Source organism: Haliotis rubra, unplaced genomic scaffold (genome assembly GCF_003918875.1).
Source record: "Haliotis rubra isolate DU_JTF1 unplaced genomic scaffold, ASM391887v1 Scf66, whole genome shotgun sequence".
Classification (NCBI taxonomy): Eukaryota; Metazoa; Mollusca; class Gastropoda; order Lepetellida; family Haliotidae; genus Haliotis; species Haliotis rubra.
In genome coordinates this window covers 73,792-91,500 of record NW_025767368.1, presented here as the reverse complement: position 1 = coordinate 91,500, position 17,709 = coordinate 73,792, and the positions used below count along the sequence as shown (strand labels likewise).

Sequence of the window (17,709 nt, the reverse complement as noted above, 5' to 3'; positions counted from 1 at the left end):
TGATAGGTGATAGGCTAATAGTGACAAGACAGGGACGGGAGTGGACTCGGATAATTCACCCGTACAGAGAAGGTTAGAAATTTTGATGGAGGTCCAATATGATTACATGGGTGCATAATAAGAGCTGTGATTGCATTGCTGTCAGTTTTAGCGTTTTTGTGTAATGTATAGTAGTGCTCATACGGGGCCTCTATTTCGTCCGGTATATTCTTAAAGTTTCTATTATGGAAGCTGTCTGCTCCACAAATATATTGCAGGCAGCATGGAATGAGACTTAAATTATATGTTGTATCCTATCCGGCTGACTGACCAGAATGCTTAGGGGCGACAGTCAAATCAGATATGCAGGGATTGGGAAACGGCCAAGAACGGAACTGTGTGGTCACCCAGCAGTAACCGGCGACGCGGACAATGGAGCTACGTCACGGCCTATTGTGTTCTCTAAACCCTTGACATCACAGTCAGAGCCATTACGTCAACAATCAGTTGACGTCAGAAAGAATTCAGGTTATCTGTATTGAAGAGGGCCGGCGGGATTGAGGAATACCTTGATAGGTGATAGGTTATTATTGACAAGACAGGGACGGGAGTTGGACTCGGATAATTCACCTGTGTACAGAGAAGGTTAGAAATTTTGATGGAGGTCCAATATGATTACATGGGTGCATAATAAGAGCTGTGATTGCATTGCTGTCAGTTTTAGCGTTTTTGTGTAATGTATAGTAGTGCTCATACGGGGCCTCTATTTCGTCCGGTATATTCTTAAAGTTTCTATTATGGAAGCTGTCTGCTCCACAAATATATTGCAGGCAGCATGGAATGAGACTTAAATTATATGTTGTATCCTATCCGGCTGACTGACCAGAATGCTTAGGGGCGACAGTCAAATCAGATATGCAGGGATTGGGAAACGGCCAAGAACGGAACTGTGTGGTCACCCAGCAGTAACCGGCGACGACGACAATGGAGCTACGTCACGGCCTATTGTGTTCTCTAAACCCTTGACATCACAGAGCCATTACGTCAACAATCAGTTGACGTCAGAAAGAATTCAAGTAATCTGTATTGAAGAGGGCCGGCGGGATTGAGGAATACCTTGATAGGTGATAGGCTAATAGTGACAAGACAGGGACGGGAGTGGACTCGGATAATTCACCTCTGTACAGAGAAGGTTAGAAATTTTGATGGAGGTCCAATATGATTACATGGGTGCATAATAAGAGCTGTGATTGCATTGCTGTCAGTTTTAGCGTTTTTGTGTAATGTATAGTAGTGCTCATACGGGGCCTCTATTTCGTCCGGTATATTCTTAAAGTTTCTATTATGGAAGCCGTCTGCTCCACAAATATATTGCAGGCAGCGGCCTGCCTTTAGAATACAGCACCACAAACTTTAAAAATACGTCATAATACCCTTTTACGTAATGTAATGTGATTTTGTTCGAAAGCACGTTCTCGAAACAATGCCCAATGACGCCTGCATGGCAACACGGTTGTCTGGCTCAGCGAGTGCGTATAAGCTCCGCTCACTGATGTTTCATCTCTACGAGCTATGTCATTGCATACGCCCAACGATGTTGAGAGTTTCCAGTAGTTGTATACCGGCGGATGCGCAATATTTTGCAAGCACCAGTTTGAAATATTTTTCTTTTTTCACTAATACGCACATATTTATTTGTATAACGGGCTGCAGAGGTGTTATGTTTTGTGTATTTTGTATTTTGTATTTTTTTTAATTTACATATATATTTTTGTCATTCAGTAATTTGCACCATTACATAGAAAAGTGTTTTATTAGAATTTTATTTTTCGAAGCGGTAATAATGCATTACACTAGACACATTAGTCGTGTTTGTGCCGGTTCGGTCAATGCATTCTATTTATTAGGATTAATTCAAGGGATTGGGGTTAGGGTTAGGGCTAGGGCTAGGACTAGGACTAGGGTTAAGGTTAGAGCTTAGGGCTTAGGGTTTAGGGTTGGGGTTGGGGACCTAATGCAATATAGTAGGTACATGTCCGGTGGTTCGGTCAATGCATTCTATTTATTAGGATTATTTCAAGGGGTTAGGGTTAGGGTTAGGGCTGAGGGTTTAGGGTTTAGAGTTAGGGTTAGGGACCTAATCCAATATAGCAGGTACATGTCCGGTGTAAAACGTGAGTACCATTTGTTGTTTTTCCTTTTTGCATTTGAACACTTTTTTTTCACACAAAAACGGGAAACCAAAAACGTCGAAAGTACATTATGAAATGGGTTTATGCAGAAATTTTGGGCTAATGAAAATTGGCCTGGAATTTGCACTCAAGCTTCTTTCACACGCAACATAAATTTTGTAAAGTAATGAGTCGAAGGCTAACTCACCCCCGTGCCGTCACTACACATGCTCATGTGTCCCTCGTTCCTTAGTGCGATCCACATTATCCTTACAGTGTTCCCTACATCACGTTTTCTGTCACACATGGAATGAGACAAGTTAAATTAAATGTTGTTCATCCACAGGAATGACTCGGCTGACTGACCAGAATGCTTAGGGGCGACAGTAAAATCAGATATGCAGGGATTGGGAAACGGCCAAGAACGGAACTGTCTAGTCGCCCAGCAGTAACCGGCGACGCCGACAATGGAGCTACGTCACGGCCTATTGTGTTCTCTAAACCGTTGACATCACAGAGCCATTACGTCAACAATCAGTTGACGTCAGAAAGAATTCAGGTTATCTGTATTGAAGAGGGCCGGCGGGATTGAGGAATACCTTGATAGGTGATAGGCTAATAGTGACAAGACAGGGACGGGAGTTGGACTCGGATAATTCACTTGTGTACAGAGAAGGTTAGACATTTTGATGGAGGTCCAATATGATTACATGGGTGCGTGATAAGAGCTATAGGTGCGTTGCGGTCAGTTTTAGCGTTTTTGTGTAATGTATAGTAGTACTCATACGGGGCCTCTATTTCGTCCGGTATATTCTTAAAATTTCTATTATGGAAGCTGTCTGCACCACAAATATATTGCAGGCAGCATGGAATGAGACTTAAATTAAATGTTGTATCCTATCCGGCTGACTGACCAGAATGCTTAGGGGCGACAGTAAAATCAGATATGCAGGGATTGGGAAACGGCCAAGAACGGAACTGTGTGGTCGCCCAGCAGTAACCGGCGACGCCGACAATGGAGCTACGTCACGGCCTATTGTGTTTCGTAAACCGTTGACATCACAGAGCCATTACGTCAACAATCAGTTGACGTCAGAAAGAATTCAGGTTATCTGTATTGAAGAGGGCCGGCGGGATTGAGGAATACCTTGATAGGTGATAGGCTAATAGTGACAAGACAGGGACGGGAGTTGGACTCGGATAATTCACTTGTGTACAGAGAAGGTTAGACATTTTGATGGAGGTCCAATATGATTACATGGGTGCGTGATAAGAGCTATAGGTGCGTTGCGGTCAGTTTTAGCGTTTTTTGTGTAATGTATAGTAGTACTCATACGGGGCCTCTATTTCGTCCGGTATATTCTTAAAATTTCTATTATGGAAGCTGTCTGCACCACAAATATATTGCAGGCAGCATGGAATGAGACTTAAATTAAATGTTGTATCCTATCCGGCTGACTGACCAGAATGCTTAGGGGCGACAGTAAAATCAGATATGCAGGGATTGGGAAACGGCCAAGAACGGAACTGTGTAGTCGCCCAGCAGTAACCGGCGACGCCGACAATGGAGCTACGTCACGGCCTATTGTGTTCTCTAAACCGTTGACATCACAGTGCCATTACGTCAACAATCAGTTGACGTCAGAAAGAATTCAGGTTATCTGTATTGAAGAGGGCCGGCGGGATTGAGGAATACCTTGATAGGTGATAGGCTAATAGTGACAAGACAGGGACGGGAGTTGGACTCGGATAATTCACTTGTGTACAGAGAAGGTTAGACATTTTGATGGAGGTCCAATATGATTACATGGGTGCGTGATAAGAGCTATAGGTGCGTTGCGGTCAGTTTTAGCGTTTTTGTGTAATGTATAGTAGTACTCATACGGGGCCTCTATTTCGTCCGGTATATTCTTAAAATTTCTATTATGGAAGCTGTCTGCACCACAAATATATTGCAGGCAGCATGGAATGAGACTTAAATTAAATGTTGTATCCTATCCGGCTGACTGACCAGAATGCTTAGGGGCGACAGTAAAATCAGATATGCAGGGATTGGGAAACGGCCAAGAACGGAACTGTGTAGTCGCCCAGCAGTAACCGGCGACGCCGACAATGGAGCTACGTCACGGCCTATTGTGTTCTCTAAACCGTTGACATCACAGAGCCATTACGTCAACAATCAGTTGACGTCAGAAAGAATTCAGGTTATCTGTATTGAAGAGGGCCGGCGGGATTGAGGAATACCTTGATAGGTGATAGGCTAATAGTGACAAGACAGGGACGGGAGTTGGACTCGGATAATTCACTTGTGTACAGAGAAGGTTAGACATTTTGATGGAGGTCCAATATGATTACATGGGTGCGTGATAAGAGCTATAGGTGCGTTGCGGTCAGTTTTAGCGTTTTTGTGTAATGTATAGTAGTACTCATACGGGGCCTCTATTTCGTCCGGTATATTCTTAAAATTTCTATTATGGAAGCTGTCTGCACCACAAATATATTGCAGGCAGCATGGAATGAGACTTAAATTAAATGTTGTATCCTATCCGGCTGACTGACCAGAATGCTTAGGGGCGACAGTAACATCAGATATGCAGGGATTGGGAAACGGCCAAGAACGGAACTGTGTAGTCGCCCAGCAGTAACCGGCGACGCCGACAATGGAGCTACGTCACGGCCTATTGTGTTCTCTAAACCGTTGACATCATTAGAGCCATTACGTCAACAATCAGTTGACGTCAGAAAGAATTCAGGTTATCTGTATTGAAGAGGGCCGGCGGGATTGAGGAATACCTTGATAGGTGATAGGCTAATAGTGACAAGACAGGGACGGAGTTGGACTCGGATAATTCACTTGTGTACAGAGAAGGTTAGACATTTTGATGGAGGTCCAATATGATTACATGGGTGCGTGATAAGAGCTATAGGTGCGTTGCGGTCAGTTTTAGCGTTTTTGTGTAATGTATAGTAGTACTCATACGGGGCCTCTATTTCGTCCGGTATATTCTTAAAATTTCTATTATGGAAGCTGTCTGCACCACAAATATATTGCAGGCAGCATGGAATGAGACTTAAATTAAATGTTGTATCCTATCCGGCTGACTGACCAGAATGCTTAGGGCGACAGTAACATCAGATATGCAGGGATTGGGAAACGGCCAAGAACGGAACTGTGTAGTCGCCCAGCAGTAACCGGCGACGCCGACAATGGAGCTACGTCACGGCCTATTGTGTTCTCTAAACCGTTGACATCACAGAGCCATTACGTCAACAATCAGTTGACGTCAGAAAGAATTCAGGTTATCTGTATTGAAGAGGGCCGGCGGGATTGAGGAATACCTTGATAGGTGATAGGCTAATAGTGACAAGACAGGGACGGAGTTGGACTCGGATAATTCACTTGTGTACAGAGAAGGTTAGACATTTTGATGGAGGTCCAATATGATTACATGGGTGCGTGATAAGAGCTATAGGTGCGTTGCGGTCAGTTTTAGCGTTTTGTGTAATGTATAGTAGTACTCATACGGGGCCTCTATTTCGTCCGGTATATTCTTAAAATTTCTATTATGGAAGCTGTCTGCACCACAAATATATTGCAGGCAGCATGGAATGAGACTTAAATTAAATGTTGTATCCTATCCGGCTGACTGACCAGAATGCTTAGGGGCGACAGTAACATCAGATATGCAGGGATTGGGAAACGGCCAAGAACGGAACTGTGTAGTCGCCCAGCAGTAACCGGCGACGCCGACAATGGAGCTACGTCACGGCCTATTGTGTTCTCTAAACCGTTGACATCACAGTGCCATTACGTCAACAATCAGTTGACGTCAGAAAGAATTCAGGTTATCTGTATTGAAGAGGGCCGGCGGGATTGAGGAATACCTTGATAGGTGATAGGCTAATAGTGACAAGACAGGGACGGGAGTTGGACTCGGATAATTCACTTGTGTACAGAGAAGGTTAGACATTTTGATGGAGGTCCAATATGATTACATGGGTGCGTGATAAGAGCTATAGGTGCGTTGCGGTCAGTTTTAGCGTTTTGTGTAATGTATAGTAGTACTCATACGGGGCCTCTATTTCGTCCGGTATATTCTTAAAATTTCTATTATGGAAGCTGTCTGCACCACAAATATATTGCAGGCAGCATGGAATGAGACTTAAATTAAATGTTGTATCCTATCCGGCTGACTGACCAGAATGCTTAGGGGCGACAGTAACATCAGATATGCAGGGATTGGGAAACGGCCAAGAACGGAACTGTGTAGTCGCCCAGCAGTAACCGGCGACGCCGACAATGGAGCTACGTCACGGCCTATTGTGTTCTCTAAACCGTTGACATCATTAGAGCCATTACGTCAACAATCAGTTGACGTCAGAAAGAATTCAGGTTATCTGTATTGAAGAGGGCCGGCGGGATTGAGGAATACCTTGATAGGTGATAGGCTAATAGTGACAAGACAGGGACGGAGTTGGACTCGGATAATTCACTTGTGTACAGAGAAGGTTAGACATTTTGATGGAGGTCCAATATGATTACATGGGTGCGTGATAAGACCTATAGGTGCGTTGCGGTCAGTTTTAGCGTTTTTGTGTAATGTATAGTAGTACTCATACGGGGCCTCTATTTCGTCCGGTATATTCTTAAAATTTCTATTATGGAAGCTGTCTGCACCACAAATATATTGCAGGCAGCATGGAATGAGACTTAAATTAAATGTTGTATCCTATCCGGCTGACTGACCAGAATGCTTAGGGGCGACAGTAAAATCAGATATGCAGGGATTGGGAAACGGCCAAGAACGGAACTGTGTAGTCGCCCAGCAGTAACCGGCGACGCCGACAATGGAGCTACGTCACGGCCTATTGTGTTCTCTAAACCGTTGACATCATTAGAGCCATTACGTCAACAATCAGTTGACGTCAGAAAGAATTCAGGTTATCTGTATTGAAGAGGGCCGGCGGGATTGAGGAATACCTTGATAGGTGATAGGCTAATAGTGACAAGACAGGGACGGAGTTGGACTCGGATAATTCACTGTGTACAGAGAAGGTTAGACATTTTGATGGAGGTCCAATATGATTACATGGGTGCGTGATAAGAGCTATAGGTGCGTTGCGGTCAGTTTTAGCGTTTTTGTGTAATGTATAGTAGTACTCATACGGGCCTCTATTTCGTCCGGTATATTCTTAAAATTTCTATTATGGAAGCTGTCTGCACCACAAATATATTGCAGGCAGCATGGAATGAGACTTAAATTAAATGTTGTATCCTATCCGGCTGACTGACCAGAATGCTTAGGGCGACAGTAAAATCAGATATGCAGGGATTGGGAAACGGCCAAGAACGGAACTGTGTAGTCGCCCAGCAGTAACCGGCGACGCCGACAATGGAGCTACGTCACGGCCTATTGTGTTCTCTAAACCGTTGACATCACAGAGCCATTACGTCAACAATCAGTTGACGTCAGAAAGAATTCAGGTTATCTGTATTGAAGAGGGCCGGCGGGATTGAGGAATACCTTGATAGGTGATAGGCTAATAGTGACAAGACAGGGACGGGAGTTGGACTCGGATAATTCACTTGTGTACAGAGAAGGTTAGACATTTTGATGGAGGTCCAATATGATTACTGCCTTGCGGTCAGTTTTAGCGTTTTTGTGTAATGTATAGTAGTACTCATACGGGGCCTCTATTTCGTCCGGTATATTCTTAAAATTTCTATTATGGAAGCTGTCTGCACCACAAATCATATTGCAGGCATCGCATGGAATGAGTCTACCAAACTCGTACTGAATTCAAATGTTGTATCCGTCATCCGGCTGACTGCTGAAGACCGTAGAATTGCGTGTCTCCGTGTTTGCCCTGAGTGAAGTCAGGAGTCGGTCTCTTTTCAATCAACTTCCACAAGCCTCGACCTTCCAGGCTGCTGAAATTCGCCTTGAGAACCTCACTGTCGAAGGCGAAGTCATAATGCCCCATCAGAATGTGCCCTCCTGTCGAACAGAAACACAATCAGCGAAAAATTGATTGAATATCGTTGTGTGCCACTATATAAGGTCGTGTGATGTGGAGTTTAACGTCACCTTCAAGGTCATTGCAAATATATTATCGCGCGTGTTTGCCTGACTGCCTGTGTGTGCATGTGCGTGCGTGCGTGCGTGTGTGCGTGGACGTGTGCGTATTTGTAACAATATTATACACATTTTTCAACTACATATAGAGCGTCACATATAGGCGGAGGCACAATCTTGGAATCTGAAAGGCAAGTATTTTCAAGTATGATATATGTTGTCTCATACCTAGGACGTATATCTAGTACTCAGTACGCCGTATGTTAGTCCAATTCAGATGGCCCTGAAGTTTGACACAAAGTATCACAGATGTATGAGCGTTAATTGTGGGGCAAATGAGTCAATGAGATAACATGTTAACTGGGTCAAGTTCACTAGGTTACAATACAGAAAACAAGTGCAATTATTAGCATTTTTCAGTATGCCCTGTGGGCTTTCGAAGCAGTGTTGCTCTCTCAGGACAGACGATCTGTCCGTTGAGCCGGTCTACATTATTCAGGAAACAGTGAGTGACTATAAGTGAATCCTGTTTACGGTCAGCCATTTGCAAGCTATACGACAGCATCCTGTTATATTTGAATCTGCCATCTGCCAGAGAGTTCAATGATTATGAGGATCAGCCTTGACCCACGACATCGGGTCATCGACAGACATTAGAGGTGAGGTGAAATTGGGTTTAACGTCGTGCTTGAGAATATTTCGCTCATATGACGACGTGCATGCGTGTGTATGTGTATGTGCGGCTGCTTGTACTAGCCCAGACTAAAGCTGGTTTTAGAGTGCTAGCCCACCGAGATACCATGCCGCAGTGAAGCATGAATACCCCACTCAGACACATAATGCTCAATCTCCAGGCCGACCAGTCCTTGTTGTACCCATTAATGCCGAGCGAGGGACAGGGACCAACAAGTGCCATATTTTAACGTCTTTTGGTATGACGGGGTCGGGGATCGAACCCGCGACTTCCGCTCTCCGGGCGGACGCTCTAACCACTACACCACGGAGGCGGTCGACAGACATTAGAAGCCTATTGTCATCCCTCGAGAAACAAAGGGCGGTGGGAATGCTGATCCTTCTCCACAATCCCTGTGAGCTGCTTCCAGGAAGTCTGAGTATTAGGCTGTAGCTCACCTGGCTTCACAACACGCGCTAGCTCCTCCAGGGCCTTCACGGGGAGTTTCTTAAAAATCTCTAAACTCAACGCAGACATAGTCACTGCGGAATAGGTATCTGAAAGGAATGGACATGGTGTTAACACGAAATACTTCATAATGAATATAGCCATTTCCACGATTATAACGCTAATGCGATAAAACCATTTCAATATTCACAAGAAACCCGTGATAAAAGAGTCGAACGAGTACATTTGACTGTAATATGAGCATGTGTTTATGAATCAGAATCAAATATTGACCACACCAGGTGTTCGCGAAAGAGGTGCACCTGCAGATGCAAGTCAGTTTCTTCACATATCATCGGCAGTTATGCATCGATGATTCTGTTACAACCACTAACAGTTTATTCATAACATTGACACGTACTAATACTTCCGACAACAACACCCGCACTATATAAAGTATGTAGCTACCCCACCTTATTCCCAACAACCCAGCCCGTATCACTGATACAATGTATCCGTTTATTAACTCATCCGACCTGACCACCTGCGTTATGTGCTGCGTTTTACCCCTTACTTCCCCAAGACACTGAACCCACCGTTCACAATATCAAAGGTGTTTTCCCCAACCAGGTCGCAGATGTAACGTCCGTATAAATTGTTTCGTTTTGCTTCTGCCAGCATCTGCTCCGACGGTTCCAGTCCATCATTGTTGACGAAGCCCTTCTTCCTCAGCTGAAACAAGACGTGTGTTCTATGTCCTCTGGTAACTATTGTAACAGTCGTTATGTATGAAAACCCAACAAGTTAACGCATATTGCGCCGTCTCATCGCCCTGGTCCATGGCTTATGTGGCCATTTTCCCGCAGTAATATTGCTGAAATATTGAAATATTGCTTTAGCCGACGTAAAACATTTGATACATCTTGCAGGCTGCGTTGCCTCCTGGGGAGGGAGGGAAGTGATCTAGAATACCAGCAAAAGCTGTTGACTATTCTTGTCAATGAATCTTTATAACTCTTCCACTGCGGCACACTGCAATAACCTCCTTCAACTATCTCATCAGCCATGCCTAATAACAGCATAGCCCTTATTTACTGAGAGGGTAACTTTAACGTGACTGTACTTGTATATAATTAGAACATGTCTCACCTTGACTCTCAGCATTCCTGATGTTACTCCTGTATGTCTAGATTAATCAAGTTTCTGCTTGATGCGTGCATGGACCTACATCACATCACATGATTTACATGATTCTACTTGATTTACTTCAGGTATAGTGTACATATATCACACGTCTACCTCATGTATAACATGTCTCTACCTCGATAGCGACCAGTCCTGTCCCTGCCGCCACATCCAACACTCTCACATTCTCTCGGCCGCTGGGATGCAATTCCGCCAGAATTGTTGCAAGCGTCCTGGGACCCATGTAATCCACAGACCCTAGTGCCTGTAAAGAGATGTGAAAATATCTGTTCTATGCAACATTATATCAATCAAACATGTGGATAACATAACAACTTTCAGAGTTTTCCGTGTACTGGCACACATGGAACTGGCCACAGTCCTCAGTTCTACGAATTCAACGAGATGGCATAAATTAAAGGGAAGGCAAACTTCTACAATCATTACGCTATTTGTGATCATCATTGAGTTACTAAGTGAACTGCGGTTGGTTGTTTTATCATTCCATTCACTGGAATGGCAGAGGGTATGCATTCATTTGCAAGGATAACCGAGGTATGAATTCATTTACAAGAATAACAAAAGGTATTCATTCATTTACAAGGGTAACAAAAGGTATGCATTCATTTGCATGATAACAGAAGGTATGCTTTCATTTACATGGATAACAGAAGGTATGCATTCCTTTACATTGATAACCGAGGGTATGCATTCATTTGAAAGGATAACAGAAGGTACTCATTTATTTACAAGGGTAACAAAAGGTATTCATTCATGTACAAGGGTAACAAAAGGTATGCATTCATTTCCAAGGATAACAGAAGGTATTCATTTACAAGGGTAACAGGTATTCAGATGGTGTATGCATTCATTTGCAGGGATAACAGATGGTGAGCTTTTATTTACAAGGATTCATATAACAGGTTTGATTGTATGTTGTTTAGCGCGATACCCAGCAATATTCCAGCTAAATGACAGCGGACTGTAAATAATCGATTGTAGTCAAGAAACTCCAGTGACTGGAATAATGAGTATCATTCTAGGCAGTTACACGGGATACGAGGACATATCAGCCAAGTCAGCGAACAATACCACAGGATCCGGTTGTCGCCTCTTACAACCGAGTTCTTCTAACTCGGATCTTCACGGAACTGTTACAGGTACAAGAAGTCCTCCTGAGGCCTAATCTACATACAGTCAGAAATACAATATTTCTTGGCACCATCTGTCACGGGCAGTTAACAGTTACTGTGCAGTTGTACCTGATGATGGGGCCAGAACAGGCCTGAAACGTTGTACTCAAGAATAAAAAGAACATGTAACCCAGAAAAGTCTCTATGTTCATGATATGTATTAAACTTGGTTTGCTATAGCTACATTATGAAAACAGAATTAATTCCGAGACTATTTGTTCCATCACTGTGGCACCGTATAATAGTTTAATACCAAACGTTACTAGCTGTATAAGGGCGAAGCAGTCGACTTGAAATGTTACACATAATGCTGATTATTATACTGACAATAAATAGGCAGATCATATTTGCCTCTAACGGTATGTCCTCCCGCTACCTAGTCCTACTGTAATACGTTTCACATGACGATATCTATTTCCAGTGGCCAGATTACCATAGTTACAAGTACCAGTACATATTCACTGTTAAATAAGGACATTCCTTACATCTATACCACCCATCAAAAGTTTAGACTCACTAGTGTAAATGTAGCCACATACTTCAATCAACTGTTCTAAACTAGATTTTGCAAAATATCCCATACTGTTTATAGGTACTGTTTACACATGAACTGATGTATTGTACAACAAATTCGTAACGTTGAAAAGATGTCTGTCATGCGTTCAATAAATGATGAAACTCACTGAAAATTGGCGAATTCTTAACAAAACTTTACACCAAAACGCAGCTCTTCACATGGACGATATTTGCACATGCTTTTCAGTAATCTGATGCATGATCCTCGTGCAATTTATCTGCACAAGGTTTGCAGTTGGTTCCCCATGTTACAGGGGAAATTCATCTTCCATTCACACGCACACACACGCACGCACGCACGCACACACGCACACGCACGCACGCACACACACACAACAAAAACAACAACAACAAAACAACATATAGTGAGTGCTTCAAGTGAGTCTGAACTTTTGATTGGTAATATAGTTCAAACTCTCTCGAATACCAGTCTGTGACATGCACTATACCTCATTGTACTTGCTGCTGACTTCGTCGAATCTGTTGATAATGCTCTTATTGTCCATCCCTTTTTCAGTGATGTGATCCAGGAATTTATTCCCTTCACTGACGGTAGTATAGGTCGTTTCCGCCATCCTCGCTGAGCAGAAAGATCTTATAAACCTGCAACACAAGACATGATATGATCTTAGAAACCTGCAACACAAGACGTGATATGATCTTATAAACCTGCAACACAAGACGTGATATGATCTTAGAAACCTGCATCACAAGACTTGATACGATCTTAGAAACCGTGATACGATCTTAGAAACACACAAGACGTGATATGATCTTAGAAACCTGCAACACAAGACGTGATATGATCTTAGAAACCTGCAACACAAGACTTGATATGATCTTAGAAACCTGCAACACAAGACGTGATATGATCTTAGAAACCTGCAACACAAGACGTGATATGATCTTAGAAACCTGCAACACAAGACGTGATACGATCTTACGATCTTAGAAACCTGCAACACAAGACGTGATATGATCTTAGAAACCTGCAAACAAGACAAGACCTGTGATATGATCTTAGAAACCTGCATCACAAGACGTGATACGATCTTAGAAACCTGCAACACAAGACGTGATATGATCTTAGAAAGCAACACAAGTGATATGATCTTAGAAACCTGCAACACAAGACGTGATATGATCTTAGAAACCTGCAACACAAGACGTGATATGATCTTAGAAACCTGCAACACAAGACGTGATATGATCTTAGAAACCTGCAACACAAGACGTGATATGATCTTAGAAACCTGCAACACAAGACGTGATATGATCTTAGAAACCTGCAACACAAGACGTGATATGATCTTAGAAACCTGCAACACAAGACGATATGATATGATCTTGGAAACCTGCAACACAAGACGTGATATGATCTTAGAAACCTGCAACACAAGACGTGATATGATCTTAGAAACCTGCAACACAAGACGTGATACGATCTTAGAAACCTGCAACACAAGACGTGAAATGATCTTGGAAACCTGCAGCAGCTCCTAGAATCCCATGTGCGTGGAGCAGCTCCTAAAACCCCATGTACCTGCAGCAGCTCCTAGAATCATATGTGCCTGGAGAAGCTCCTAGAATCCTATGTGCCTGGAGCAGCTCCTAAAACCCCATGTACCTGCTGCAGCTCCTAGAATCCCATGTACCTGCAGCAGCTCCTAGAATCCTATGTACCTGGAGCAGCTCCTAGAATCCCATGTCCCTGCTGCAGCTCCTAGAATCCTATGTGCCTGGAGCAGCTCCTAGAATCCTATGTGCCTTGATTAGCTGATCCAAGCTTTTGGAATACTAAATGAACGGAATTAACTCACAGAATTCTAACTTTACTGAGTGCGAAACTATTTCTAGTTAACTTGAAACTTCAGTCTTAGGGTCAACTGCGAGTTGCAACTCCTCGTGACCCACCTGTGTCCACTGTAGCTCCTAGTTCCCGACTGCAAGATCCTAGAGTTATACCTCTGTAACCGTCAGCGCCCGAAGCCTCAAGACTTCTAAATCTAACAACTCGTCTCTGTTTCAGACAAAGCGGCGTCGATCGTCCCTACATCTGACATACATTCAACAGTCATTACCCCGTCACGTGTTGGCTCCGGGGACATGTAAAAGGTTAATATGTAACCCCGAGCCATGTTTTTTCTCCTAACTTGACAAGTAACCCATTTTGTGATGTCACAACAATTCGTACCTTCAGAACTCAAGTGACAAAAAAATAATTCATGACTTTAAAGAACGACGTCCATCTTCGGACCTCATGTCGGGTGCCCAATGCAGCGAAAGGAGACAGACTCAGGTCACAATACACATGTTTATGTACAACAGCATGTCTTAAAGTATGTTTCAAATTTATAAAAATGTGAAGAAATTCAGAAATATTACATTCATACCTATGATGAAAAAGAACGAGATATATGTCTTCAGTGAAAAAAGAGCAGGTGGGTGGGTGCATCATGCTGCTACGGTCATCAGGTGATAGGCACAAGGGAGTGTACACTGACCATTTCAAACAACTAATCACGCATGCATTCGGAAATATTAAAGGTAAATCCTAAAACTAAGACTAACATGACCCACGTGTACAAAACGATCTAAGCGCTAAGAACTTCTTAAGTCTGTGTGAGAGTATGGAAGTTATGATCATCGTTAAGATCGCTTTGTGCAAGTGGGAGCATTACTCTACTTTGTGATATCATGCGATTACTCAATGGCGATTGACTACTGATAAAGTGAACATCGACTTGTCCAAAAAGCAGTAGCCACGCTTGAAGAATACCTATTGGTTAATATACTGCTGTGCTAAACATTTGACTCATACTACCCATTTGAAGGCTACTACATATTTGAAGGCTACTAAACATTTGACTCAAACTTCACATTTGAAGGCTACTAAACATTTGACTCATACTTCACATGTGAAGGCTATTAAACATTTGACTCATACTTCACATTTGAAGGCTACTTATACATTTGACTCATAGATCACATTTGAAGGTTACTAAATATTTGACTCATACTTCACATTTGAAGGCTACTAAACATTTGATTCATGCTTCACATTTGAAGGCTACTAAACATTTGAAGAATACTAAACATCTATACATTCTGAAATTTTCTTAATGTAGGCAGTCGGTAACATGAACAGTGCATTATGAAGGGACCTGGAATGGTCTCGAAACGTCGTGAGGGAAATTATAAAGAAGTTTAATCCATAAAAATATCTTGGACATCAGTGCATTATTCGTTTTGGTGACTTTTCCAGATTGCTAAAGGCGAACATAAGAATCATTCAATATACAGATTTACCTTTTCAAAACGTTGTGGCCACGCATCTTGAATACCCGATGGTCAGCGAACTGCTTTATGCCTGTAGGATAATACTATGTCATTAATGTTCTATTTACTCTGGTGGTGAAGTGTGTCCTTTCGTCAGAATCTGCCGGTCCACGGATTTTTTATGCAAGCTCACTTGCCAGCTCGTGAGTGTTCAAGTATCTGTGTTCTTGTACATTTGGGGGCGGCGGGGGAAGCCAAATAGTTAAAGCGTTCGCTCATCACGCCGAAGACCTCACATGGGTACTATGTGTGAAGCCCATTTCTGGTGCCCCCCGTCGTGATATTGCTGGAAAAAGCGGATACACATAACGACGAGGGTCCACACGCACGCACGCACATATATATTGTTTGTTTATGACCCTTCACTAACAAACCGTTATATTTTGGGTGACCCTCCCCCGATTTTCTAACCCATCACCTCCACAATACCCTACTGATCTCTATCGGATGGACACGTCTAACTGTTGTATGGTTTCATTGGCTCATCAGAGTTCGCCATACAACCTCGCAATAGGGACATGCCAGTGGCTGCATATTTACCATGCAGAGAGAATACGTGTCTCTCAGTAGTTTTGGATTTAAATAATACAACGGATACGCATAACGACGAGGGTCGACAGTGAGCGTGCACACTGACAGTCTTGATGTGTAACAGCTATATAATGGTATCAAAGCCCTTGTATGGCAAGAAGCTTCATGATGTAGGCATACCAGCTTGTTAAGACAATGTAACTGGATGATGACTCTGCCGAAAGCTCCTCGACACTCTCCTTTAAGTATAGGAGTTTGTGAGCGAGTGAGTATAGTTTTACGCCGCATATAACAATATTCCAGCAATATCACGGCTGGGTACACTCCACAAAATGGACTTCACATATTGCGCCCATGTGGGGAATCGAACTCTGGTCTTCGGCGTGACGAGCGAACGTTTAACCACTCTGCAACCCCGCCGCCCCGTTGACTATTACAGTAGCTGCACACACCGGAAATAATAACACAAGGAGGTTGTAGAGAGGTTGCCGTTTTTTAAGAACCACAATCAGAATTATTCATGTGATCGCATTACAGGCCGGCTTGTTTGTAAATTGTTTCTCAATTTTCGACGAAATAAAGTTGTTATGGGGAGTGTATTTTTTCTCATACTTAACGTTTTTTTCTGGGATTTGTTTCTTTGACTCAACTCGTAACACCGACATGAATGCGTGAGAATGGTTTACAATGATTTTGCCAATATTTCAGCAATATAACAGCAGGCTATAAGTAGAACCCCGGCATTTTGCCCTCGGTTCGGTATACCGTGGTGCAATTAAAAAAAATCGGTATTTTCGGTTTTCGTACCGTCATTTTATCAACCCTTTTAAACCTTTTATTCTGTGTGTGTGTGTGTGTGTGTGTGTGTGTGTGTGTGTGTGTGTGTGTGTGTGTGTGTGTGTGTGTGTGTGTGTGTGTGTGTGTGTGTGTGTGTGTGTGTGTGTGTGTGTGTGTGTGTGTGTGTGTGTGTGTGTGTGTGTGTGAATAATGGTTAAAGCGTTGGCTTGTTACGCCGAAGACCCGGGTTCGATTCTCCACATGGGTACAATGTGTGAAGCCCATTTCTGGTGTCCCCCGCCGTGACATTGCTGAAATATTGCTAAAAGCGACTTAAAACCATACTCACTCAATTCGAGGTGACGAGAGGGCACTTTGAGCACAAGGATAACCCGGGTTAGTGAGTGAATGACGTGATCGTGCTGCAACGTCATCAGGTGGGGACGCCATGGTGTCCACAATAACCATTTGAAAAAACTCACCATGTATGCGTTTGGAAACGGTATAGGTGGTCTTCATACTATGGAGATAATTCTCTTTGGTGCTATATTTAACAAAATTATTGAACGCCATTTATAGTCTGTCAACTTTTGGGACTGCATTTTTTGCAAATATGTTTTTTGTTATTCGTTTCAATGTAAAAGTGTTTACATGTACCTTCATGTTTCTCTGTGACTTAACAGGAACCTATGTTTCAATGTCACGGTGATCGCCTACCTATACCTATATAGCTATCACTATTTTTTCGTGATTGTCTTGAT

The 17,709-nt window shown here is 42.9% G+C and overlaps 1 protein-coding gene across 1 annotated transcript; it reads right to left on the bottom strand.

The window, feature by feature from the left end:
• Nucleotides 1–7,967: 7,967 nt before the first annotated feature.
• On the bottom strand, nucleotides 7,968–17,482 carry LOC124257368 (methyltransferase-like protein 27). Its single transcript, XM_046691412.1, has 7 exons — nucleotides 17,431–17,482; nucleotides 15,611–15,671; nucleotides 12,751–12,904; nucleotides 10,669–10,797; nucleotides 9,944–10,079; nucleotides 9,359–9,457; nucleotides 7,968–8,149 (listed from the first exon to the last, which is right to left on the bottom strand). The coding sequence occupies exons 1-7, from the start codon at nucleotides 17,465–17,467 to the stop codon at nucleotides 7,968–7,970; spliced, it is 798 nt and encodes a 265-aa protein (XP_046547368.1). The 5' UTR covers nucleotides 17,468–17,482.
• Nucleotides 17,483–17,709: the final 227 nt, after the last annotated feature.